The sequence below is a fragment of the Hippopotamus amphibius genome, chromosome 5 (assembly GCF_030028045.1).
Source record: "Hippopotamus amphibius kiboko isolate mHipAmp2 chromosome 5, mHipAmp2.hap2, whole genome shotgun sequence".
NCBI classification, from domain to species: domain Eukaryota; kingdom Metazoa; phylum Chordata; class Mammalia; order Artiodactyla; family Hippopotamidae; genus Hippopotamus; species Hippopotamus amphibius.
The window spans coordinates 18,535,001-18,561,503 of NC_080190.1; the positions used below are offsets into that span (position 1 = coordinate 18,535,001).

At 44.7% G+C, this 26,503-nt stretch overlaps 1 protein-coding gene across 32 annotated transcripts in view; it reads right to left on the reverse strand.

Moving 5' to 3' along the window:
- The window catches only part of TCF7L2 (transcription factor 7 like 2), a 192,658-nt gene that overhangs the window by 48,351 nt on the left and 117,804 nt on the right, over positions 1-26,503 (reverse strand). For 13 of the 32 annotated variants that reach the window (XM_057734556.1, XM_057734555.1, XM_057734551.1 and 10 more), the window contains one exon: positions 23,993-24,136. The exons of the other annotated variants lie outside the window; for them this stretch is intronic. In XM_057734556.1, the coding sequence (XP_057590539.1) occupies positions 23,993-24,136 (144 nt within the window). The remainder of the gene's footprint in view (positions 1-23,992; positions 24,137-26,503) is intronic. 32 annotated transcript variants of the gene reach the window in all.

Below are 26,503 nucleotides of genomic sequence, written 5' to 3' on the forward strand. Positions count from 1 at the left end.
CACAAAAGACAAAAATGTCTAAACAATTGAAGGCAGAGATATCTATTAGCTGTCAGACCGCGGTTTTCCCGGCACTGACTAAGCGCGCGCCACACAGAATGCCGAGAACCGGTAAGATGACAAATTATATCATTTTTTTTCCTTAAATAGGGATAATCATATTCCAATAGCTTGGCTTCTCCTAGCCAACCAAAACATGCTGTGCGAGAAGGGGAAGAAATCTCATTGTTTCCTTTTCTGCGATGTCTATTACGTTAGCTATATTTGTTGAAAGAGGGAAAAAAAAAAAAAAGGAAAGAAAATCTCTTCAAGGAACGAAGTAACATATTTCAGGTTGTAGCATCTGAGAAGCAAAGCATATCTCCCTGATTATTTTCCCCTAAGAACTGCTTCGATAGTGCAAGTACCACATTAATAAAAGAAACAATTTGTTATACCTAGGGATGAAAGACTGCAAAAAAATGAACGGATGCCCCCTAAGTTACTTGCTTCCCCCTGAAGACAAGCAAAGCCATTCTTTCAAAGCAGTTAAACTGTAGATGTGAAGTGCGGCCAACCTCAACTTTCTAAAACCTAAAATCTGAAACTTATCATTCCTATAAATAACGTCCTGACAGGAATACTTGAAAAAATTATTTCAAATGGGTTCTCTCTGTTTGTGATTTGACTGCCATGAACATGTTGTACATCTGATTTCAAAGTTAAAATTCAAAACACACTCACACTGCGCTTTCCTTCAAAACCAATAATCAACAATTTATGGACAAGAGGCTAACATGGATCGACTTTACACTTCCATTTGAAAAGATCAACGATTTTCTTTCAAGGAAGCAGTGCGTTAGAAGCATTAGCATCCAGCCTATATTTGTGTAGGAAATAAAAATATTAAACTGTTTGGATTAAAATCTATTACTGAGAAACCTATTTTATAAAGAAAGGATTTTTGAACACTTTTTAAAAATAGGCCCGAATTTGTAGGATGCACTTGGGGTTGGGAAGAAAAGAACCGTTTCAATTTAGAGTAACTACCACTTAATCTTATAAACAACTATTTCAGAAATAATCAAAGGAATCGCCGAATTTAATCTGTATCTGTGTTTCTATTTTATTTATACAGGCTCCTAGTTGACACTTAACACCTAATGTTTATTTTTCTATTTTCAATGACGCTCTTGATACAGACTAAATATTTTAAGATACTGGTGCGTGTTTGTACTCTTACAAGGGGAAATATTAATTAGGTATAATATTTAGATTACAAGTGATAAAATATAACTAATTCAAATTCAGGAGGAATAGAGCCCTGTTACGCTTTTAAGAATTGTATGAAATATCCCAACAATACTCAGAGTATTCAATCTATGCTTTTCAAATACAGCTTCAAGCCAGCAAATATAAGAACAAATTTATAAACTCCAAAAGAGGAATGGGAACAGGGGAGAAAATGGTAAATCAGATTTTTCATCCAATTATCAAGGTAACATATGTTTGCAAACATAACGAATCTGATTTTTCTACTGATACAATAAGCTAATTTCTGCATTAATGTCAGCTATATACATCAATGTTTTCTTAGCAGAGCACACCACCGTCAAATAGGTTCATTCAAACATGTTAGTGAAACAGAAACAAACTTCCTTAAATCATTCCATAATTATGGAAAACAGGTATCAGAAAGGATCTCTCTCTCTCCCCCCATATACACATACATATATGTTTATGAAATATTGTTTGGGTTTTTTTTAAGTTTATGAAATAAAGTATGACGTTCCAGCAAACCACGTAAGGGGGGGAAGGCAGTGAGAAATGACAGCAAGAGGTGAGCAGAGACACACACACATTCACAAAACTGACCACAGGTTTCAGACGGGATGGTCGGTAGTTGTGGTTTTTAAAACCGCGCGCTGTCCTTGAAACAGAGGCCGCACACAGCTCCATTAGATACAGATCCAGTGCTCTTGATCTATTATTTACAAAGAAAAACCCTTCACTGCTTAAGTGCCCCCTCTACTCAGCCTTCCATTTCAACAGCTTCAAACAACTTAGTGGGAGAAAAATACAGGACACAGCAACTTGTGTTCATCATAACCTTCCATGCAAGTCAGAATTCCACTTGGATGGAAAAAAAAAAAATCAGAATATCCTGAACACAGGATGTCGGCTAAATGACAAACAAATGAGAGGTTTGCTCCAAAACACAGATTGTCATTTTCTAACAAGTGACGTGAGGTTTTATAATCCTTCTGTGAGAGGAATTTCTCCTGGAAAAAGAATGGGAAAAAATTCAGGAAAACCATTTTTACCTCAAAGATGTGAAAAGGATGTTTTCGGAACATATATTTGGTATGAAATTCTTTAATTATCAAGTCTGCTCTTTGAGTCGAACTGCATTCGATCTAATTAGTAAGCTTAGATCTCACCTTCATGCTGAACTTTAAACTCTCTGAAGCCAATTAAAAACTATTTAAATGAATATTAAAAGGATTCCTGTGATCATTTCTGACATGAGAGAAAACATGCTTTTCAGCAAAAAATAGGTTTACACAGCATGCCTGCATTTCACAAAATATTTGAATTGAGTTTTGCATTTAATCTGTCTATTACCCTTCTTCGATTCTGCCATCCGATGCTCTTCCTCGGCTGTTTTATCATCTTTGTTCAGGCATATCTGCCGCCAATACAGTTTTAACTGCAATTAGAACTGTTTTATTATTCAGTGCTCTTCAGTTTTCAATAACTTATTAAGATTTACTGGATGGTACCCATTTCCCACTTTCATTTTGATACACTATTGACTTGGGCACATATGAGGATGCGCCAATAAAAGTTGGAATCAGAAAAAAAAAAAAAAAAACCTTAGGCATTTCCAATTTGATGAGGCAAAGCATACTCAGGCCACAGTCAACAGCAAGTTAAATACACACTCTTTCCCTCTACATCTAGGCCCTGAAATAGCTTTTGGAGAATTAATAAATTATTCTGTGTGCGTATGAAATTAAACACTCCCATGCAAAGCCGTTACAATTAACACCACTAAATGTGTTAGGTTACACTGAAGAAATCCTCACAGTATAATTATATCAATGAGTCATTTAACTCACATATATTAATTCAATTTATCTTCATTGTGAACTGCGGGGACTGATGGATTGTCATCATTAGAAATGACAAAGCTCCACGCTGGAGGGAAACACAGACCTGCTAAGATTCTGACTTCCCGCAAGACCACACATCGTTGCCTCCACTAAGGGCGCCTACAGTCATCAAGGGCTGTATTCTCTGCTAAGGACCAAAAAAGTCAGGGCTTCCGATCAGGATGCAAAAGAATACCAACTGGAGTCTCTGGAACCTACACACCAGTGTCAATAAAGCAAATTCCTATACAGAGATCACAGTGGTAATATGTTCTTAGCAGAAAGACCATTACATATCTGCTATTAAAGAAAAACTCTCCAAATACTCCTTGGGAAAATGCTCACAACAAATGCCATTTTCCCCAACCATGCTACCTACTGATAAGCATTTCTGATTTGAAACAAAAAAACACAGCGATGCCAGAGAAAACATATTAACCAAGAGAGCTCAGCTGCGGACAGTGTCAATAAAGAAGATATTACCAGGCAAAGCAATTCCAGGACTGTTCATCAAGATGCCCTTCCAAAAACTCGCAGGATTAGAGGGGTCATTATTAAGATTTTAAGAACTACTGAGACCATATCTGACCAAGCTAAACTTACCCTGATGGCCATCCTAGGTTTTGAGAAACGGAATCATGGTGGGAAATTCGAGGCTAAATGACTCACTTTGCATTTGATTCTTAAAAGGCTGGTTTTTTTTTTTTTTTTTAAGATTTAACATCTTGAAATACCTGACTCAATTATTTAGTTCCCCTTTCCTCTTAAAAAGAGATCCTTGGCCAGCTAAAGTAGAAATCCTTGGGTTCAAAAAGATGCCCATAATAGCATCATTTATCTTCAGTTTCTCCAATCTGGACAATGGGGAAACAAAGGAAATTAATTTTAATTTCTTCGCATGCTGGTAGAAAAGAAAAGAGACCACAAAGCTCTCTGGGACTAGGAGGAATGGGTGCAAAGATGAACGGGAACAGAGGGCCACAACTTCTCAAGGGGGCACGCTTCCTTTCTCAAGGTCCCCAGAGAACTTAACCTGACCACTGCAGCCAGCCCCCCAGTCAGCTCTCTTTGGAAGGGAGGATGCCCTATTCCCTCTGATTCATGTCCTCATAGCCACTGATCAAGTTCTGGGGGAAAAAATTAAATAAGCACATCAAGCTGCATCGAGAAGTTAGAAGCTGTTGACCTGGTCAAATAAAAATATTTCAAAATGACACACGTACAGGAATTTTTGCATTGCTTTTCTGAATCAGAATTCATTGCTATGCATCTCCTCCACTAACCTGCAGGGAAGGATGAAAGGACCCCACAAGCTGTTGGGGTTTCAGTGGCTTGACAAGGCAGACCTGGATGACCAGTGCTGGGGCAGGTTTTTGGTTACTGAACTAAAAGACTCCTGTAACCTACGAGGCCCCTAATTAGATACTGCTGCAGCAATATGACAAAAAGTAGGGAATCTGGTGGGAATAAAGAAAATCTGCTTTACAGAGAACTGTGTCACTGTCAGAACCAACAGCTGAAATTAACAATGAATTGGGAGTTTGGGATTAGCAGAGGCAAACTATTATATATGGGATGGATAAAAAACAAGGCCCTACTGTATAGCACAGGGAACTGTATTCAATATCCTGTGATAAACCATAATGGAAAAGAAGATGAAAAAGTACATACATATATATATACACACACACACAGATATATGCTTAACTGAGTCACTTTGCTGTGACTTCAATAAAATTTTTTAAAAGATGCAGGTAATAATAAAAATAAATTACAAAAAAACCAAATGAATTAGAAGGGAAGTCATTTTACAAACAGCAGTGACACACAGAAACTCACTAGAAAAGCATAATAAAGGAAAAGCGCCCCCCCCCCCCCCCCCCCCCCCCCCCGCTTTAAAGGACAAGGATCTGAGAATATGGACAGTGGCCAAACCCAGCTCCCTCTACCACCTCATCTGCTTAAAATACATGATTGCTCACCTCTGGATAAAGGTGACCAACCTGCCACCAAAACGTCAGAAGGAAGGTGACATTCCAGGACAGAATGATCCCGCTCTGAAATTCCTTGGTTTTCATTAACAAATAAATGATGTTTTTGTGGAGTTTGAACCTTTGCTTTTCACAGCAAATTGAGGAACGTTGCCAGGAAAAGTCACCCAAATCCGGTAAGTGGATTTCAACTCTACTAAATAAGCACAGGGACTTGCCATGCCCTTTACCACATGTGTGTTCTTTGAGAAATTAGGTTCACACATGCTCAAGCCCCAAGCGGCTGCCACAGGGCTAAGGGGAGGGCATTTTAGGAAGGCAGGTCTTTCTGAGCCTTCTGAGCCACTTGAGGAATGCTGATGATTTCATCCCTGGCCAATACTGGTGTTGGATGCCAAAGGAGAGGGGTGGGTGGGTGGGTGGGTGTGTGTGTGTGTGTGTGTGTGTGTGTGTGTGTGTGTGTGTGTGTGTGTGTACAAGCCTGGCCCTTACACTGACAAGATAGCTTTACAGACAACACAGCCTCTACCTCTTTGCTAAGCTCCTTGCAAACACACCCAGAGGCTAACATACAATGGGCACATCCAGCAAATAATAAAGTAAAATTAAATTATGTCATGCCTCCACCATAGCAACGCCCATTGGCTGTCTGGGGAGTGCTGGTGCCAATGTTCCTGCCACAGTGTGGAGTTGGAGCTCAAGTTTGCTCCTTCGAATTAGGCACAGATGGAAAGCATGTTGCAACCGCCCGCCTAAAGCAGACTGTGAAACTGGTTTCGGATGCAACCAAGCATCTTAGCATAGTCTGGACTGCGGTGTTTTTTTCAAAACCATCTTGTTTTTGTCTAGCACCTCTGTTCAAGAAAGTTTGGGAGGGACTATTTCTCATAACCAAATGACCATAGCCCCATTTTATAGACAGAAAAACAACAAGCTCAGAGGACTTGGAAGAACGCTTTTGAGATTAGCTGGTTAGTAACTTCAGCAGATGAGAAAGGAGGCGGAGAAGGAGACATTATTGTAACCAAGGTAGGAAACTTCCCTACATTTTACCCTTAAAGATTCACTCACTGATTCGATCAATACTGATTCAGTGTCTCTTTCATGCCTGGCACTGTTCTGGGCACTCAGGACAAATCAGTGAATCAGAGGAAAAAATTCCTTGCCCTCAGGGAACTTACAATCTAGAGAGGGCGGCAATAATTTATGAGTGTCAAAGTGCTACCAGATGTGCTCCTGGAACACCTTCGTGGAATAAAAGCCAAACAGAAACCAGTTCTCTGACTATCCAGACCAATGTTCAACTCCAATTATTCTGCTCCTGAAATATGTAACTGAAAAGCATGCTTTATACGCTAGAAAAGAAGCACAAGTTTTTAATCACCCCTTTTTGGGTTGTTTTTAAATAATCCCAAATGCTAAGTTAGGCGGTCAAATCACCTACAGATGAATAGCTATTTGCACTGGAGGTCAGAGAACATCACAGACTTGCGGAACATCGAATAACATTCAGATGCCGGGTTTTTCACACCATCATAAACTCGGAGCTGTTGACTATCTTGTTTGATCCATAGAGTTGGCCAAATTAGTCTATGCTTGAGACAGAAACATTACCGGCACTCAGGGAGGAATCATGAATGTCAGTTAATACTAATTTAATTTCTTCTCTTTGACCTAATACATAGTGTGGGCTTTCTGGTACTTCTGTACTTAATTCCAGGGCTATATAAACTACAACTCCTCAAACTGCTGGCATGAACTCAACGTTTTTAGCTGCTTTTCCAACTGTAAATTAGATAAAATATATAGATGTAGAGGTCAAGAGCAGCAATTAGAATCTACTTCATCCTTCACTATAATTTTGGGGCAGCCAAACTTACAAGGAGAAGAGTTTCCTTTACCAAAAACATGCGTATATTACATGGTTATCGCTGTGTCCTAAGTATAAATATACGGAACAAATTAAGCACTGGGTAGGTGCTCAAAAAATATTCATTGCAGGAATTTTTATATATATATATATATATATATAAACAATGCTATTGAAATACCTTTTAGAAAAAAAAAAACTTGAAAAAAAACCCCAATAGACAATCTCAAAATATTTCAAAGTACACGATCAGAAATTCTTTAAATACAGTTCCTAAAATTGATTTTTTTAACAACTGCTCAGATTGTGACAGTCTGATGAAAAGGTATCACAACCTAGTGTAACGACTAAAAGTTCATTATTATCTACAAAGATACTATTTTTCTAAAAATGCCCGCTTCACTCAGACATCATTGAGCTCCATGAGAATTGATTCCTAGAAGAGTTTCTTAAATGCAGGGAAAGAATCCCACAATTACTACGCTTGCTTTAAAATGAGAATAAGACTAATGTTTTTTTTTAACATTTTCTAAACGTCTCTTTAGTGGCTTCAGTGTATTTTCAAAGTGTAATAAGCACAGCAAAGCTAATCTCTGTGTGAAATTTGTTAGTCTTCAAGTCAGAGTACATTTTAAAAGAACTGTAAAATATTATATACTCTGATGTAAACCACTGTTTAATTAGACTATAAAAATTATCAAAGAGGTAAAAAAACAGCAACATGAACTGTATGCATATTACATTTCCAAAAAACAGACAACGGATGCCATGGCATCATAACCTCTAGGTTACTACAGCTGCATGAGGTCTGACTTTACAGGACGGAACACTGAATAGCCCTGTGCAAGGATGCCTAAAGGTCGTTCTCTGCCCTTTTATAAACATCTCATTTAAATCCCACACCAGTCCTGTATGTTGATACCACCGTCTCTATATTTTTAGATGGCAAAACTGAGGCGCCCAAAGAATAAGATAACTTCTCCAGGATAACACAGCAAGTGGCAGAGTCTGAATTTGAACCCAAGTCTTCTAACTCTTCCCAGTCCTACAGCCAAAACCCCCCTTCTTCCAGTCGATACTACACGGCAGAGGTTCTAGATGGAACATGCCAGCACAGCAATCTGAAAGCTGGACGTATACGCGTGCCTGTGATCAACACAGCAGTTTAGATGGCTGGCGTGTGTGCGTGCGCGCGAGCGCGCAGACACTGTGTCATTAGGGATGGCAGCGATTCCTTTTACTGAGGGGGACAGTTGGCAGGTATGTTGGCACAATGAGTACAGATAAAGCCTCCATAGCCTATCTGCCTTCTGATTTTTAAATAAACAAAGCTTGAATGCTATAATTAAGATCAGAAGTGCCTCTGAAAGACCAGATGGCAAAAGGGAAGTTACACAGAAGAGTCACTGGCAGGGAATTTGGGTGCTATCCCTAAGGTGCAGTGAGTGGTTTTTAACAAACGTTTTTAACTCCACTGCCTGGAGGAGAACAGCAACCGCCCTGCAGAAATGACGGATGGGCCCAAGGCGGGCAGCATCCTGCAAGTGCAGAGGAAGGAGAGGCCCGTGACTCGGACGCACACAGCGGGCACCAGGTCTATACTGCAGGGGGCTCCGAGGAGCTTCCTGTCTGGGCTGACCTCGCCCAGCCACTCAGGTCGGGAGTTCCTTGAGGATAATGCAAACCTGGAAAAGCAGTCAGAGCAGTGGCTACACTGATGCCTGGAGGTCCCCAGAGTCTTCCTCCTTTTCTTACGGCTCAGAAAAACAATGGCATCTCTATGCCCTCCATGGCTTCCGTGTGAGCCCCTCCCCCCCACAATGGCCCCATTCAATTCCCCCACCAAGAGCGATTGCCCCAAGTTTAACGGCCTGTGTTAGGAGAGCACTGGACACAGAGGGAGGTGTTTCCAGGTTCAGTGAACACTTTACTTCCATTCATCAGAGAAGGGACAAAAGCAACCGCCACCCCCCATTTACCTCCGGCAGGGCAGAGGCTGGGCTCTGTCATCCCCACCAAAATGCAACCTTTTTCTGGTGGGGGTAGGGACCACACTGTGTTTCAGGATCATTGTGCAAACAGGGTTCCAGATATTTCCACCTTCCACGAAAGACATTTACATAAAAATGGGATTCTTTTGTCCCCTAAGAGGAGCCAAGAGGAAGCTGGGGGTAGGGGTGAGGGGGACCATGAGGGCAAAGGGAGAAAAAGACTGCCAAATAAAGACCAAGAAGGTCAGTAGACAGACCTTAAATTATACTTTGGAATCTTTATTAGGAAAATAGCCCACCTCTTGCTTTGCTTTAAAATTTTTATTAGGGTTGACTGCTATTTTTATTAAGGAACCTAGCATTTACTTTGTATAACTACTGAAATTACTGAGTACCACTGCTAGCAACACTTGACCAATACTGGCTAGGTGTTTCCTAGAACCCAAAAGAGCTAGTCCTCTGATTGTGGGTGATATATATACACCTTGGTGTCTCGACCACAGATTTCTACAGCAATGTGGGTATCAGTCAACAGCCCCTGATTTTACTAGTTGGTCATAAGGCTCAACTATTTTTTTTCCTTTTTCATGGGGTTGGGGGGGGGGGTGCAGAGTTTACCCAAAGTGCTAACATTCAAGATAGCACAAGTCATACCTCCCTCACTCCTCAGAGAGACACTCACCCACCCCTTTCCCCAGCCAAGTTGGATTAGTCATACTAAACATAGACCATTCCCAATCAACTCTTCAAGCTTTGGCAGGCCTAGCCCAGCTGACATTCCGGCCCAGTTTAACATTACATAATGAGAGCTTCACTTCCATCATGGGCTGCAAGTCAAAACAAACTTGCTGAACTTGACCCAGAGCAAGAGCACCAGCTTGATTCTCGGTTACAGGACATGGGACTGCAAGGGGCAGAACAGAGCTCCTAGCAAACATTTAAAAATCACCGATGAACTCTTGAATCCATGCTTGTGGTCGACTCCGTCCGGGTTGCTCTGACTTCAAATATCAGTGACCCTCAACCTAGATGCTTTCCAAGGTTTATCACTAGAGTGTTGGTGTCAAACTTGCTTTCAAAGGATCATTTTCACACACTTCTATGTTTGAGTTTCAAACGCAAGCCCAGAAAGCAACCCTGTCAAAGGATTCCAGTCCTTTGAGAAAGAAGGTGATGGGGTTATATGAGGATACAATTTCCTGCCAAAGACTAGTTCATTCACAATGCACGTATAAACAGTAAGATATGATTTTCTATGTGCCATTAAAGCACATTCATTGCTGGAAAAGTTTCTAGGACTCTCTCTTTGTGTGAATTCCAGCTCACTTCTTCCTAGTTAACCGCTAGCGGATGATTATATCAGTCCATCCTCATCACCCTCATGAGCCTCCTGATCAGCAATGACGTCAAGCACCCAGGGCATCCCAGATAAACACAGCCTCTCAAGTGGCAGGTAAGTGAATTCATACTGAACGCACTGAACTTCACACTAATCCAGAAAGAGCTGAAAACAAACGGCACTTCACATGAACGGCTCACAAAAATCAAACTCCACCTTTAATCAGAGGTGGAGGCAGAATGGAAAGAGAAAAGCCGAGAGGTCTGGAGTCTGGTCTTGACTCTACCACCATCTGGCTCCATGGCCTTATAGTCCTCTCCCCTCTCTGGGCCTCGGTTTCCCCAGGCTTACAGAGAGGACTGGATGGCTTGCGTAGCTCTGAGTTACCACTCAGCTCTCAAGATTCAAAGATTTTATAACTGCCTCCTCCCATCCACCCACCCCAACCAGAGTGAACAAATTTTGTTCACTCTGGTCGGGGTCAGATGCTCAAAGAATTGTTTGCATTAATACTCTGAGGTCACGCAGGTCTGTTTCTCTGACCTGAGTTATTTGTCTTGCACCAGAAGCCCAGGCCCATATGCACAATGACCTTACCAACAGCCTACAACCTGTTAGGTAACATTCAATTTGAACTCACCTGCAAGACAATCTCAGTCTCCCTAGGTAACTTTTTTTCTCTTTTAAAATCCCCGAGACCACATATTTTCTTAATATATCAGGATCCTAATTAAAAACATTGCTTACCAGAGCACTGAGGGCTGTTTGCTCTATTCTAAACAACTCCAGCTATGGTGCTTTTAAAATTATTTTTCTCTCCCCTTCTTCTAAACTATAAGAGGCTGGAACTGCCAGAGACTCTGCTCTGCCTGGCAGACAGGTATGTATGTTAAATCGTAGTGGCCGGAACGGAGACTAAGACTTGACGTTAAACAAAGGAGAATGTAAGTACGGTGAGAAATTCTTCAAGATGGGGAAGAGGGGAGGGAGAATGGGCCCAAAAGGATGCTGCTGACCAGGAAGAAGCGAGAGACAGAATTGGGCCTGGCAGCATCTAGGCTGTGGTCAGAATTCCCCAGACTCAGAAAGTGGATTTGTCCGCAAAACGCCCACTTCAACATGGCTTTCCATGGGGGCCTCGCTGCCGAGACCATTCCCACCAAGCTCGAGGGACCCCGTCACGGAGGGAGCTCCGAGTCCTCTAGGAGCTCAGGAGGCAACCCCCTGATGATGCCTCAGGGAGGAGCAGGCCTCGGGGGGGGGGGGGGGGGGGAGGACTCTGTGGAAGACCAGAAGGCAGCAGACTGTCCTCGGGACTCAAGTCATTACTTCCAGCTAGAAGAGAGACGCCTTGAAGGCAAGGGCTCAGTCCGTCTTGCTGACACCCTCATCCCCAGTACAGGACAGCACCCAGCCCAGCAGCACCCAGGAACAGTTGTGCTCAGTGAGCTCAAGCTGTCCCAAGTGCTGCAGTGTCGGTGTCCAGTCACCCTGAGTCAAGACCTGTTCTGAGAGCCTTCTCATGGCGTGCGTCCAGAAGCATTACAGGGAGACACCATGCCGGTCCCACCGAGTCAAGTTAATCACCTTTGTGACAGCTATTGGTCAGAAGTCTGATGTCTCAAAGACTCACCTGCATCCCTGCTTCACTCTGTAACTTCTAGACTCCCCTTTAATCCCAACCTAAGCTTGTAAGTCAGGCTAATAATATGATACTGTCTTGTCTACCTTAGAACCTGGCCTGGGAACCAAGCCCCCAGACAGCCAGAAGAGTAACATAATCCTTTCTGGAGTATTACCCAGTGTTACAAGAGATATGGACAGATCTTCCAGCTTTACAAACAACCAGGAGTAGAGCTCAATAACGCTGAGATAGTCAAGATCAAGTTGAACAGGTAGCTTACCAGGTATTCTTTAGATCATCTGCAAGTCCATTAGGACACTGTATCTTTTGTCCTAAAATCATAAGGTACAGTTCACAATACTCTGGTACCACCAAAACAATTACTCTGAGTGCACTGCCCTGAAAGAGCATAAAGAAGAGGCTGGGAGACTGTAGCTTCAAGGGGTAGCATCTCACTTCTAAGACTTCTCCCCCAGTGCTTCTCTACGCCCCTCCCTGGTGTCCAGATGACATCCATTAAATTCAGGCACTGCTCCACAAGGGATCTTGGCCTCTGGCTATAAGAATAGCATCAAAAAATTGCTTGCCAACAACCTATAAATTTAAACAAGTCAGGATGGCAAGAGGAGGCTGCCTGGGAATGATCATAGAAGAGAAGTCAAAAGCAACGTGGGTTAAAATGGGACACACAGACGGCCCTCCAGCGGGATGTTCCTTCTCTTACAAAGGCAAATCCTTAAAGCTCCCACGAGGATTAGGAAATCAGCTCTTCCCCCACGTGACCAGTTACAGTCTCAGAATGACAAGGAAGGTTTTGGTGGGGATATGAGGGGAGAAGGATCTCCATGTGGACAGCACATCTGACTTGGCCAAAGCCATCAACTCAGACCCTGGCCCATGCTCAATCTCAGGAGAGGGGGAGAGTGAGGGGAACACACGCCAGGGCACCAATTTATTCGTACAAAAGTGGGGGCACAGCATGAACCATTAGAGCACAGGCCTAAGCAACCAAGAGTCCCAGCTACACTGATTCAGTCCTCCTGACGTGGAAAGAGGCCTGGCTTACTTCTGCCTCAATGATACAACCCATACAATGGAAACTGAAGGCTGTGCTAAGGCTGCCTCCTTCTCCTTCTCCTCTTCCAGCCCACCATTGTGGGTCGCGGAATAGAGCGGAAAGGACCACACACCATGTAAATATATGTTTCATGCTCAGTCCTCACACCCACTAGCACAAAAGACATACCATTAATAAGTACAAAGAAATGTAGGTTTCCTCCCAGACCATCTTATGCGTAATCCCCGCCCCCATCACCGGCAACCACCACTAACATGATTTGATTCTGTATTCAGACAAGGGGGGGGGGGGGGGGGGGTGAAAAGGAATCCCTAGCGTTCACGCATCTAAAAGCTCACCCTGTAAAATGAACTTTCCTCTTGAAAATCCCGTTTTAATCATTCTACCAAATGGACTCGTTTTTTTGTTGGTTTTTTTTTTTTTTTTTTTTTTTTTTTTAATTTGCGGGATCCAAGCAATTTTTACTGTGGGTGGTAACGAGAGTCTAACTGTTTCTAATTATTTAAAAAACAAAACCACACACACAAAACAAAACAAATCAAAAATCTATGCTGCCAATTGCCGAGAGACTCAGAAGCCACAACTTCCACTAATAAAGATTTTTCGTCCCAACTATCATAAACCAGCAGATCTGGAGAGCATCTGTGTATCCGCTCGATGTTTCTCATACATGATCGTGGCAAGCTGGGACCGTTCACATGCTAAGGAACAGAGGCTGCAGGACAATGGTGAGGACTGCAAACGTGGGAAGATTCAGCCTACAGACACCAGCCCTACCTGCAAGTTACTCTCAGTGGAACCACGGACAATTTGTTTTTTGTTTTTTTTTTTTTTTAATTTTGTGCCACAGTTTCCTTCGCTTTAAAAATGGGGAAGACAGTTCTTACCTCGTGGGAGGATGAAATGAGTTAACATATGAAAACCACTTCAACTGGAGCTGGTTCATAAAAAAAGGACTCAATCAATGTTACTACTAGCTTATTTACACACAAAGTTGGGGAAAAAAAGTATTTCCTCTCATGGAATAACTGTAAGAGTGAAACTAGAATATTTATGAAAAACTGAACTCAATGCCTGAATGATAGCAAATTTTTAATAAACGGTGGCTAATATTAATATTAAGCCACACCCCCAGAGAAAGGGTTCATCCTTCTTTCTTCTCAAAGAGATGAATTTAAAAATATCCACTGAGTGTGACAAGAATAAGGATGCAGATACAGAGAATGGACTGGAGAACTCGAGGTATGGGAGGGGGCGGGGGGTGAAGGGGAAACTGAGACGAAGCGAGAGAGTAGCACAGACATATATATACTACCAACTGTAAAATAGTCAGTGGGAAGTTGTTGTATAACAAAGGGAGTCCAACTCGAGGATGGAAGATGCCTTAGAGGACTGGGGCAGGGAGGGTGGGGGGGACTTGGGGGGGGGAGTCAAGGAAGGGAGGGAATACGGGGATATGTGTATAAAAACAGGTGATTGAACCTGGTGTACCCCCCAAAAAAAAAAAATATCCACTGAGAATTAATAAATAAGAGCTAATGTCGACAGATGTACATGTACACCACCTTAACTCACTGAAATCTCCCAATAAATGAAGGGAGGTATGAAAATTTCCCCGCTTTACAGATGGAGAAACTGAGGCCCAGAAAGGTTTCGATACACAACACACACGGTCACTCAGCCAGCCAGTAGCCAAGCCAAGGTCTGAATTCATGCTCTCAATCATTCCATTCAACAGACTCTGCAAGAACCATAACCAAGTGCCAAAAGGCATTCTCTATTCTTCTGAGGCAAGACAGCTCATGCCAAAGAGGCCTGCAAGAATTACAACTTTATCATTACATCTGAAAGAGGGAATAACAAATAGATTCTCTTTATGGAGAGGAAATCCACTGCAAAGACCCAGAAGGAGAAGCTCAACATGATGGAAGGAGGAAGGCACTCCTTTGGGCTGCCTTGGACCTCCATGTCAACAAAACGGCCCTATTCCGTGCCCCGCGAGAAAGAATCCTGTACAATCCTCTACCCTCCAACCTTCACTTCCTCCCCCACTTGTTAACCGTGCCCAGAGGGTGGCAATAAGTTTAACTGCAGACAGTCGTTTTTGTTAATGGAATTCTAAGCCCATCAGTTTTCAGCTGGGAGGATGAGAGACTCTTTCGCTGTGTTTTTCTAAAGCAAATATTTAGTGCTTTCATCTTTTAGTGCCCTAACATGCAATCTGTCACCTAAATAAGAAAAGAGGGGGAAAAAAAAACCCTTCTCATGTGGGTGTTTGTAGAAATGATATCATGTTTCCGACGTCGACCAGACAAATGGCAAGCACTTCTGGAGGGGGACTGATCACTGCACGCTCTTCTCGAGGCGTCTTCCAGAGTTAAGGCACCCGGGCCCCGTGGTTTACACTTGCTCCACTTGTGAAGATAATGCCAGCCCTGGCTTTCCAAGTGGCCCCTATCATGTCAATCAGGAGGCAGAACAGCAACTTGTTTCTGAGCTGTTCTAGTCCTCTTGTTCTGCCTAGGCACCCATGCTTGTGTTACTTTGTTTAGCGTGTGATTTTTTTTTTAAATGAGAACCACTCTTCCTCCACCTAGAGGACATTCTTCTACAGAAACCTGTTGCCAGATTACAGTAGTTTCTTATCAGCAAAACTCACTCCTCTCAGCTAAACCATGGGTGCTCTGACTCTAGAGCACTCCATGAGATTCCCTCAGCCTGGCGGGGAGAGGGGGATACAGACAGGAAAGTTGGGTGACTTTTGTAGAAGGCAATTCTAATTCTTTTTCCTGATTCTAAAGCGAGTTTTGATTCCAGAAAGCCAGAAGGAGAGCTACAACTGTGTTTCTAGATGTTACCTCCCCTTTCCACCCCGATAATTTCTGCTTTCTGCTCTGGGTCACTGTTCTCACTTCTCAATTGGCTGCAATGGCAAGTCTCCAAGTAATTACAAAGCAGGAATCAGATTACACCAGATCCTACATGTGTGCAATTGTTGCCACCTTCCCCAGCAAAATCCACGGCAGAGGCATCACCAACTGTTCAGTCGACCGTGGCGTTCTGAGCTGGGGACCTTTGAGGTCACCTCTCGTCACCTCTCCTCACTTCCCAAGAGGAGGATAAGCACACACAGGATCTAAGCCACACAAATGTCCCTGCAGTTCACTTTTCCCCTAAGAAGGCAGAGTCCCTGACCACAGCAGGTAACACACAGCCCTGGCCTTCCCGTGATCTTACCAGCTTGTTTCAGAACCTGGGTAGGGATGCATGGATGATCATGGAAGCACCTCAGTTTCTCATTTCACCTAAGTAATGGGACAGGTGAGGACAGTCTGGGAGAACCACGTCGGGTCAACAAATCTACAGGTGATGCACCACCTTCATCTTACATATTATGCCCAAACCTTGATCATCTGTCCTGACATCTAGGAAAAAATAATATAAATAATTCAAAGAAGAATACTCCAGAAGTCGTTTCCCTTCACAATGCAGCCTAGATGGTTAGCAAGAACACTTCCCTCGCTAATTAGATTTTTCTTTGGCCACTGTTTGAATTAGCCTGAGTTCTCCTAAATCCACAAAGTGGCCCAAAGCATCCTAGGTGCGCGAGCAAGAATAGCCAGTACAAAAAACAGACAATCCAACCAACACTTGTCAGTAACGAACAGGTTGACAAGCAAGGCACTCTGGTTACATCTCTTCTGCTGGAGAAGGTGTGGAGAAAGAGCAGAGCAGAAACTTATAATCAACCATGAAAAATTAGCCTCTGAATGAAAGAGATGAGTCAGGTCAACGCTACCTTTCGAAGGGTGAAAAAGACAGCATGAGAGTGCGTGTGAAGTGATAAAGCTGTTCTGTATCCTGATGGTGGTGGTAATACGCATTGCTGCTAAAATTCACAGAACTGTAGACCAAAAGAAAAAGCCAATTTTGTTGTATACTGTAAAATATAATTTTTGAAAATCCCACATCACCAAAGAAACCTGCTCCTCAGACCCAAAATCAGGGACACAGAAGTATATGCAGTAAGAGCAAATCCTAAATACAGACACTTGCAGGCGACCCCACCAAGCAAGACTGCAGGGAGGAAAGCCCCCCACCAGGAACTTGATTTGAGTCTACTCTGCTGTCCCCAGCAGGACAGGGCCAAGGACAAACAAATGTCCAAGTCCCTTTAGAAGGGAACATATCTCTACATCACGAGAGCAGCAAGTCCTCGCCCAGACACTGCTGTCCCTGCCTCACCAGGCACAGAAACGCCCCATTCCCTTCAGGAACTGCCCGGATTTCGGAAGCCAGTAAAAGCACCATCGGCAAGTTTCCCTCCCTCTCGCCTCCACCCATCTCTCTCCTGAGTTCTTGTAAAAGTGACAGGAGGAGAGAAACTTGTCCGAGAGGCAGAGTTGTGAACTGGATCTCCTCCTGGATGATTACGAGTTTCTTCCACATTCTGGCAGAGAGGCTTCTTCTTGCCGCAGGAGGCGAGAACCTCTCCCCAGCCACATGGCTCCCGGCGAACCACCAGGCCTGCCAGAAACCCAGCGGGCAGGAGCCAGGCTGAGCACGTGGTGACTGAGCGCTTCCATGCTCCCTCTGACCCCGGCCCCGTACATCATGTCCAACCCCACGCCATCTCCTGCCAGCTCTGTTTTTCAAAGCAGCAAGAGGCCCCCCGCCAGGGCCCGGGGCTGCGACCGGGGGGCTCCGGCGAAGCTGCGCAGACCGAGTGGCAGGTGGGGCTGGGAAATACACGGAGCGGGGCAGCGCGCGCCCCTCAGTGACCCCGGCGCCTCCCCACCTCCCTCGACTCTCACTTCTTCTTTCTCTGGCGTCTTTAGTTCCTTCCTTGTCCCCACCCTCCCTTGTAGGAAGGAACTGGCTTTTCCAAAACAGAAACTTTCACTCTGAGCACAAACAGGCCTGTTATTTAGACCTTCCCAGAGAAAAACACAGCCGCGCTGTGAGCACGCTCTGGGTGGGGGGGCCCCGGAGACAGACGTGCACACGACGCGCACACCCCCCCGCCAGGAGGTCGTCAACAAAGGGCTCAGAACTCCCTGGCTGTACAAAGGACACTTGCCACTGGCTGGGCAAGGACAGCCCAAGGAAAGGGTGGTCAAAACTTGAACTTGGCCTCATCTGGGAAGATGAATCCACTTCTACTGCCTGGCTCCCCAAATCACACCAAAAAAAAAAAGGTTTTGTAACTACTGTATTTCTCTAATGCAAACAGGCTTGAAACAAACTTTCAGAGATGTGATGGAAAAAGCTGGGAAAGTGTGGAATAAAGGATAAAAGATGAGGTAGCTCCCAGAACCATCTCTTGCTAAACCAGCAGCAGCTGATGCGACAGAAACCTCTCAAACAAGGTGCACAGGACTGGCCAGACAGAGGACAAAAACTAAGATCCTCCACTTTGCTTATCTGACCTTAATAAAACCGAGTAAATTAAGTTTCAAAGTGTGGACTGAAATGTCATTCCTCTCTGTTCCCAAATTCCAAACATCTACCTCACTGACATCATTAAAGGGACTGATCACAGGAAGAAGGTACTCTGAGAAACAGAGGTATCACACCATGGAGAGACAGACAGACTTGACAGATAACGTCAGGACCCTGAGTAAAAAGCATCCACTCCCTCTCTTCAAATACTGACCATGTATTATGATTTGAGGAGCCCTATAAGGTATAAAAAGTCTGAAGGTTAATTTAAACTCTCCCCTGACACAGTGTAGCCCATTAAAAACTCATCTGTCACCTCACAGAATTACAAAAGGGGAGGATCCAAAACAATAAACTGTGTGGATGACAAGATGTCACGCATGGAAGGCCCGAGTCTTCTCTATTCATGACCTTTGTCACACGAGATGCAAAGAAAACACGTGACTCACAAAGAATGGGGGAAAGGGAGGCAGCCGCAGAGATAAGAGCCGTGATCAGCCGTGATCAGCCTGTGGCATGCCGGCAGGTGTCGGGCAGCCCCAGAGCCTGGACGCAGGGCCAGAGGACACCCCCCACCATCCAAGGGATGGGGTCCTTAGAGGACGTCCGCGCACCCTGCCTGGGCTTCCTACTCTGTAGACCAGCCTCCCGGGGTGGAGAAAAGCATAAGAAGTGAAGAGAACAGTGTTCACCACCTTCAGTCCAAGCAGCGGTCAACACGGGAAATAGGGCCCAGAATGATCCTCTCTCTCTCGGGGCCTGTGTCCCTGGTGGGGAGCCCTGTGCAAGTTGTGGCCACGCTGTGTCAATCCCACAGCGGGCTCCAATAAGCAGTGGGGGAAACTACACCACGTTCACCATGCACTGGAGTGCGGCTTCTCTGAGGCGTCAGAAATTCCAAGTTAGGCACTGCAGTGCCCATCCATACTACTGCAGCCGTGATTTGGCAGAGGAAATTCACGCGCCCATTTAACTGAGAGGAATTCAACAAAGAAGCTTTGCAAACAGAAAAAGGAGAAATAACAAAATAGTATGGGTGGTCCTACCAGCCATCACGCCCTGAGAAGGAATTCGGGGAGGGAGAGAATTTGTTGGATCACTTGCACAGAATGATCCAGGGCTGTGCGTGCCAAGCCACGGGTCATGTACATCGTGGGGACACTTTGGAATGTCCAAAGTCATCCTGTCCTTGTTATTTTCAACTCACACTCCGTCCCACATGAGACGCAACCAGCCTGTAATAGTGGAACTTTAGAAACAGTGTGTTTGCACTGGGGCAATGACTAAGCATATTGAGAGATACCCAATTCGGCAATGGACACCACTAGAAGTTTCACCAAGAGTCTTCGCGGGATACAGAAAAGTGCTTCTATTACAAGAGACGTGAGACAAACAGAAAATAATTACATGTACCACATGAGCCCACCTATGATTTTTTTTTAAATATTTTTTTGATGCGGACCATTCTCAAAGTCTTTACTGAATTTGTTGCAACATTGCTTCTGTTCTATGCCTTGGCTTTTTGGCCGCAAGGCATGTGGGATCCCAGCTCCTCCACCAGGGATCGAAGCAGCACCCCCCCAACTGGAAGGTGAAGTCCCAACCACTGGACCGCCAGGGAGGTCCCCCACCTATGATTTTTTAAAACACATCCTTTAAAAGACTGGAAGGAAGTATGTCAAAATATTAACTCTGCCTTTGAGGAATATTTTTACTGTTTTCTCATCCTGCTTCTCCATGTAATCAGGAGTGGAAGGATGGATTAAACATTTTAGCTTAACAGAATGCTTGGTAGTCAAAGTGCTAATGCAGAGATTTATAGAGCAAATACTTGCCCCTTCTAATGTACTTTGTTTTGTTGTGTAAATCCAGATTTTCCATACATAACATATTAAAAAACATAGTACCAAGGAAATGAAGCAATATCTATATTTGTTTCAATGACTAATAAGCGAAAATAACACTTTGGCCATGATGCCATGCTTTTTAGAAATCAGACATATAATAAGCCACAGATTTATAGGATGTGGTCTAATAAACCTACGAAAAGTTTCATTTCCTCTCACCAAAATGGTTAACTCCCCGTCTATGTGACTAGCTTAGCAAAGTTAGCAGAAGTCTCTTTTTTTCCCCTTAAATGCATAAGGTGAGAAGTTAATAAGCAAGTAGCAGCAATTACATGCCCCCTCCTGAATACACACACACACACACACACACACACACACACACACACACACACACACTCCCTCTCTCTCTCTTACACACTCACTCATCCCTAAAAACAAAACATTAGGCTCAAAGCTAGCAAAAAGAGGTACATCAACCAAAATATCAGAGTGGACAGAGGGTATCATCTTGTTAACCCCAGCCACTGATCAGGAAAAGTTCAGAGAAGCCCCTCAAGAGGAAGGAAGCAAGGAATAAGGGAAGGATTTGGACAAAGAACTTTTTGAAAGTTTGTTTGCAAGCATTTCCGTGAAAATGGTATTGACTAAGCAATTACAGGAAAAAACACTTTCTTTCTTATCTGAATGCATTTATGCCATGGGTCACACCCTATTATTGTCACTATTAAACACGGTAATAGCCCCAATGTAATGACTTTGTGTGGCGAGCTTTAAAGTGGCCACGAATAGCTAACTAGAAAGAAGTGACTCATGCCTGCCCAGGTGGATACTGACTTTCTTAGTCATATTTACTCAACTGGCCTACCAACCTTAATTCTCTAAAAGAGAGAGCTAAAGACTTAGAATCGAGACTAATCACAGGGAAGAGAGAGCAGGGATAATGAAGATTAAGTGTGATGGGGTAGAAAGTATCCCAGATGTGGTACCTGTAAAGCAAAAACTGGACTTCAGACGTCCTGAATCAGAAGTTTCCTCCCAGCTCCTGAAGACGGCTGGGTGTTGAACAGGACCTAACCCAATCTCCTTAGCAGGTGTAAGATGTTTGGTGGGGAAGGCTCCACACCATGAACTATTGTCCTGGTCTTTCATTAACAGCAGTTTTATAGCTCCGCCCCTTTGCTGTGTGATCTTAAGCAAGTTACTTAACCTCTCTGTGCCTCATTTACAAAACGGCAATAATCACAGCACCTTCCTCTTAGGGTTGCTGTCAGGTTTTGAAGAGTTAATATACACAAATCCCTTACAGAAGTGCCTGGACCATAGGAAGCGCTGTATTAAAAGTCTCTCTGATCAGTAGTTCAAGGGATCCTGGTAGGTGCCCAGTGAAGCAGGCTGGGCAGGGATTCCCCTACTGTCTCCTTTCAACAGACACAGGGATTGCATCACAGAGGGATGGCGCACCTTCCCAGCAGAGGTGAGAGAATGCTGGGCTCAAACCTAGTTCTGAGTCCGATCGTGTGTGGTTTCCACTATGCGACCCAGAACCACCTTGAACACACCCAAGCTGTGCATGGAAAACATGCAGCACGACTGAGCTACCCCAGCAGCGGCCTGCCTATCACACAGATGCACTACCAGTGTGAGATTCCCCCAGAATCCTGCCCCGTGCCTGCGCCAGACCCAGCACGCCCGCGCCTCTGGCCAAGCCCCCGCATTATGTGCCTCCACTCAGCTGATGCTCACAACAGCTCATGCGTGATCCCCCTTCACTGACGGGGAGGCTGAAGCACAGAGCAGTAAGGTAACTCGCCTGCGGTCACACAGCCCTGAGTGGTGTCTCTGTGTCTGGTCTATTCACAACTTAGAGATTTAGACCCACTCCTGGAAGCCGGGCGTATTGGCGCTTCCCCAAGAGATGCTTCCCTGTCCTGAGGGCAACACTGAGAAACAAGCGTAGTCACTGGCGCCGGGGATCTAATCGGCGCCTGCGGATCTCGAGTTATAAGGAAGAAACCCTGTCTTTCTGTTTCGTTTTCCTCAGCTCAGAATGTGTGCCTGGTTCTCCTTTATCTACCTTGTAACGCTGACCAAAGATTAATGAGTTACCACTCGCCAGGCCCTGGTGGAGGAATAGCTGTGTTCAGTGTGGCCTTATCATCCACAGTCAGAATGAACAGAGATGCTTCTGGAGAGCCAGACCAAGGAGGGGCTGCTGAGGAAAAGCTTCCTTCAGGCCAGGGCTGCTGCACAGAAGTCAGCCTCCCTGCTCTGTCTGACCCAGGCCAGTTAAAGACACAGCCGTACACGTGCACGGGCTCCAGGTCATCTGGGCACAGGCCTCATCAGAAGGGGGGCGGGTGTTAAAGGGCCCTAGAAACATCCTCAGTTTCAGTCACATCCGGCCAGAGAATAATTCGACAGGAAGATTTCCACAAGACACCCACGCGTGAAGTTACTAACCAGAATTAAGACACATTACGGTGTACAACAGCAATGAGTAAAAAGAAAATATAAACCTCCGTAAGGTACCATTCCAATTTTACGAAACATTTTTAAACATTAGACACATGCATGGCAAGAAAGAAATGCACCCCAAAAGTAAGAGGTTATAAATAGGTAAAAAAGAATGCACGTGTTTACGTTCTTCTTCTACATGTTTCTCTGTGTGTCTCTAGTTCTCTTACAGGACTATTTACTACTTTTTTAAATTAGAACAAGCTTTTAAAAGATGATTTCACCCGCCTTTTCTCTCTCGAAAGGCAAGATGCACGTACACGTTACATGCTGTTTTCTGTCCCCGTAGCCCTAACACGCAGCACAGCAGCAAGTGCAGAGTAGGTACACAATATATATTTTTCAAAGAGGCTTTATTAATTGGCTCTTAAATATTCACTTTTCTTTAAAAAAAACAAAAACAAAAGCTAGCATTAGTACTAAATCATTTGCTGTTTAAGTCTAAAGAGTTACCTTACAATTTTTTATCTGCATTGACTTTTGCTTTTCCGAAGATGAAAGCATGTTCTAGATGTTCTTTATTCTTTGGGACTACTAATTTGAAGAGAACTGTCACTCCCAAGCATGGAGCAGTGCGAGGTATTGACATCGTATTGAATTATTTAAAGGAAATTAACAATGCTTCCTGTCCTTGGAGAGCGACATCTGCCAGAACAGCCGTTCGTGGCTGCCTTGGGAAGGTATCACTGCAGAAGGGTGAGCACTGCCCAGCACCTTGAATTCTCAAAGAAAATCTATACGTTCTAAAGAACAGATAACAAAGGCAAAGTTCAGGTGATAACTTCTCTTCCACTGGAAGCTCTGAAGAGTCCCAGGAAATTATTTCCTGGCGGTCAAGTTTAACGGGATAACACGTTGCTCTTCATTTCACAGAAACCCCGTGTGACACTGGACCGTGTGGCTTGAACTGGGAGCCCGGCGTCTCGGGTTTGCGGGAGCACCTCCCTCCACCCTATCCTCGTAAACTGGCCTTTTTATGGCTATGATAAACCTATTCATGGCCAGTACAGCCAGACATCATGGCACCCGATGTGACAGCAACGTGATGGGGAATTGGGGACCACGGCAGTTGGGCCCTGCCCTAGCGGGAGGTAAACTTTGGATGGGTGGTTTCAATTCAGAGCCCGCTCATCTCATACCGTCATTCTGCTCCGAGACCTACCTCCAAACACCAGGGCTCCCCAACCTTTTGTAAGGAGTGGCTCCTTTTCATGTCCCTGAAGACTTGAGTGCTGACAGTGAAGTCTGAGGGGGGGTAGAAGTGCTGACAGTCATGTCCCTGAGTGCAGCAAGGGAGGGGGCACTGCTGCCAGGAAGAAAGGGGAACAGAGTGAGGCTCGGGAGGGAGGGCGCAGTCAGCAAGGCATTCACGGCCCCCAGCCTGGCTTCCTGCCCTACCCCCACTTCTCTACAAACTCCAAGCAGAGAGGATCACGGTTCCCAGCACGAACCCAGAACTCTTCCACCTCCCTGCCGGCCAGCTCAGGGCCCCGCCAGCGACATCTTCTACACAACCTCCTCTTGGCAGCCTTTCTGATGCATCCCTTCCCACTATGCCCACCCCTGCCCATCGTTCCCCCGAGGGACACGCCACTCCTTCCTCTCTGAGAAGCCCACTGGCTAGCATTTTCTCTCTCTCAACTTACCTTACTGAATCTTCCATTAGTTTAAACCATGTGATGTTGCTGCTATTTCTACCCTACAAAAACGCAACTGCATAGAGTCCCATGCAATTCTAGAGCTACCTGGGGAGCTGTCTTCATACCTTCCCCTCTGCCGGGCTGCACTCTTTTGTGAGAGCAGCAACTACACGGACACCTCTGGAGCCCGTGGGAGATCAGGCAGCACACACCCTGAGCGCTCAGGAGGTGTGTGCTCTACTGCATTTCAACCCAGCTGGAGTCCTACGATGAGCGCTGCTTCTCTGTTCGGGATTCTGGGCAGGGATATTCAAGTTATTCCGCTATTCCTCACAACCACCCTGTGAGGTAGGTATTGTCGTGCCCACTTTACAGAGGAGGAAACTGACTCAGAGACGTTAAGGAGCATGCCCAAGGTCACACAGCTAGTAAATGGTGGGGGAGGGGGGCCTGGACCAGGTCTCTGTCAACTCACGGTGGTGCTATGTAGGTGCATTTGCCTGTCCAGATGTTGACTATTGCTCTATAAATGGGGTAGAGAACTGAGGGGTGTTAAGAGCGACCTGGGGTCCAGGAAGGGCTATTTCACAACAAGGAACTATCATTCTAATTGTCGTTAAAAAAAGAAAAGATCTATGCCTTTTGTGTTCACTGTAAAGGATTATGTCGACTCTAGTTTTTTAAAAGTTTTATGTGAAGAAGATCCCATGAGCAATTTTTTTTACCCTTTTTAATCCCAAATAACAGAATTCGGGATTAAGAATATGAGACTGAGCATAATAGCCAGTATTTCATGTTCTGCTAGTCACTAAATAGCAAAACAAGCCTAGTGGGTACTGAAGACTCTGAAAGTTAGAAAATCAATGGAAATAATGAACAAATCTATAAAACAGCAAACACATTTCTAGAACAATTTACATGGTTCCCACATCACCTGCTCCTCCGATGTGGTGGGGGGGGTAGGGGTATCCAGGTGGATTACAACCAGCCAAAAGCCATGTGAGCACCCAAAATGCGAAGAGGCCACATCTCCTGCTAACTGGTGCCACTCCGGGGCCCTTGCCGGCTGCAACTGCACCCGTGGCTGGAATCTGAAAGTTACCACTGCCGGAAGCGCCAAGGTCTGCCCCCAGGAAGGGCAGCCCAAGCCCCAGAGGAAGCACTGGTTGCCCATCCCTGGAGGTCTCCGGTCTCCATCCGGGAAGCAGAGCCTCCCACTCTGCACTTCTCCACGGGGCTCATTTGTAAACAGGAACGTGAGTCACTGGGCAATCATGAGTCCATTTTCGAGATTAGCCTCGCTTGACAACCGAGGTCATCCTATTCTGCCATGTCACAGCGGTGACTCCCCTTACTGCCTCCCACCAAAAGGGACATGGTTTAGCCCTCCAGCTGCTCCTGAAAGGAACCCAACAATGTGGGGGTTTCAGTCCTTGTCTGTACAATGCTGAGAGCAAAGAGGCAAGGTTCCCGAGGGCAAGGACCCCAGGAATTTGGAAAAGAAATGGATCTAAAGCGACCACGGACCACATTCTCTTAATTATCTTCTCATGGCCTTTCCTTAGTGCCTATACGCCCACAGGGGCTGGCACACAGGCTTGTCACGCTCACACACACACACACCCTCTGTATAGGATCTAGATACTCTTCCGTTCCTGGGAACCTCAGAGCCAAATTTGCAGGTCACTTCTACCAATCTTGTAGAATCTACCAGCTTTGAAATTTGTGAGATTAACCTTACCCCCATCTTATCTTATAGGTCTACCCTGCTTTGCTCTTTATTCTAATTTCCTTAATTATTCATTTCCAATTTTTTTATGTCATATGAAGTCTTATAAGCCACTTCAAATTGGGGGGGAGGGGAATATGATGTCTTATAAACAGATCCAAATGTATTTATATACAAATACCAAATCATCTTATACCATAACAGAACTCTAGTTGAGTCTCTCTCTAACAAATTATTAGACTCTTCAGCAAATCCTAAAGATTATGAAGCAGACATGTCCCAAGTTTTCTGCTCAGCATCCATT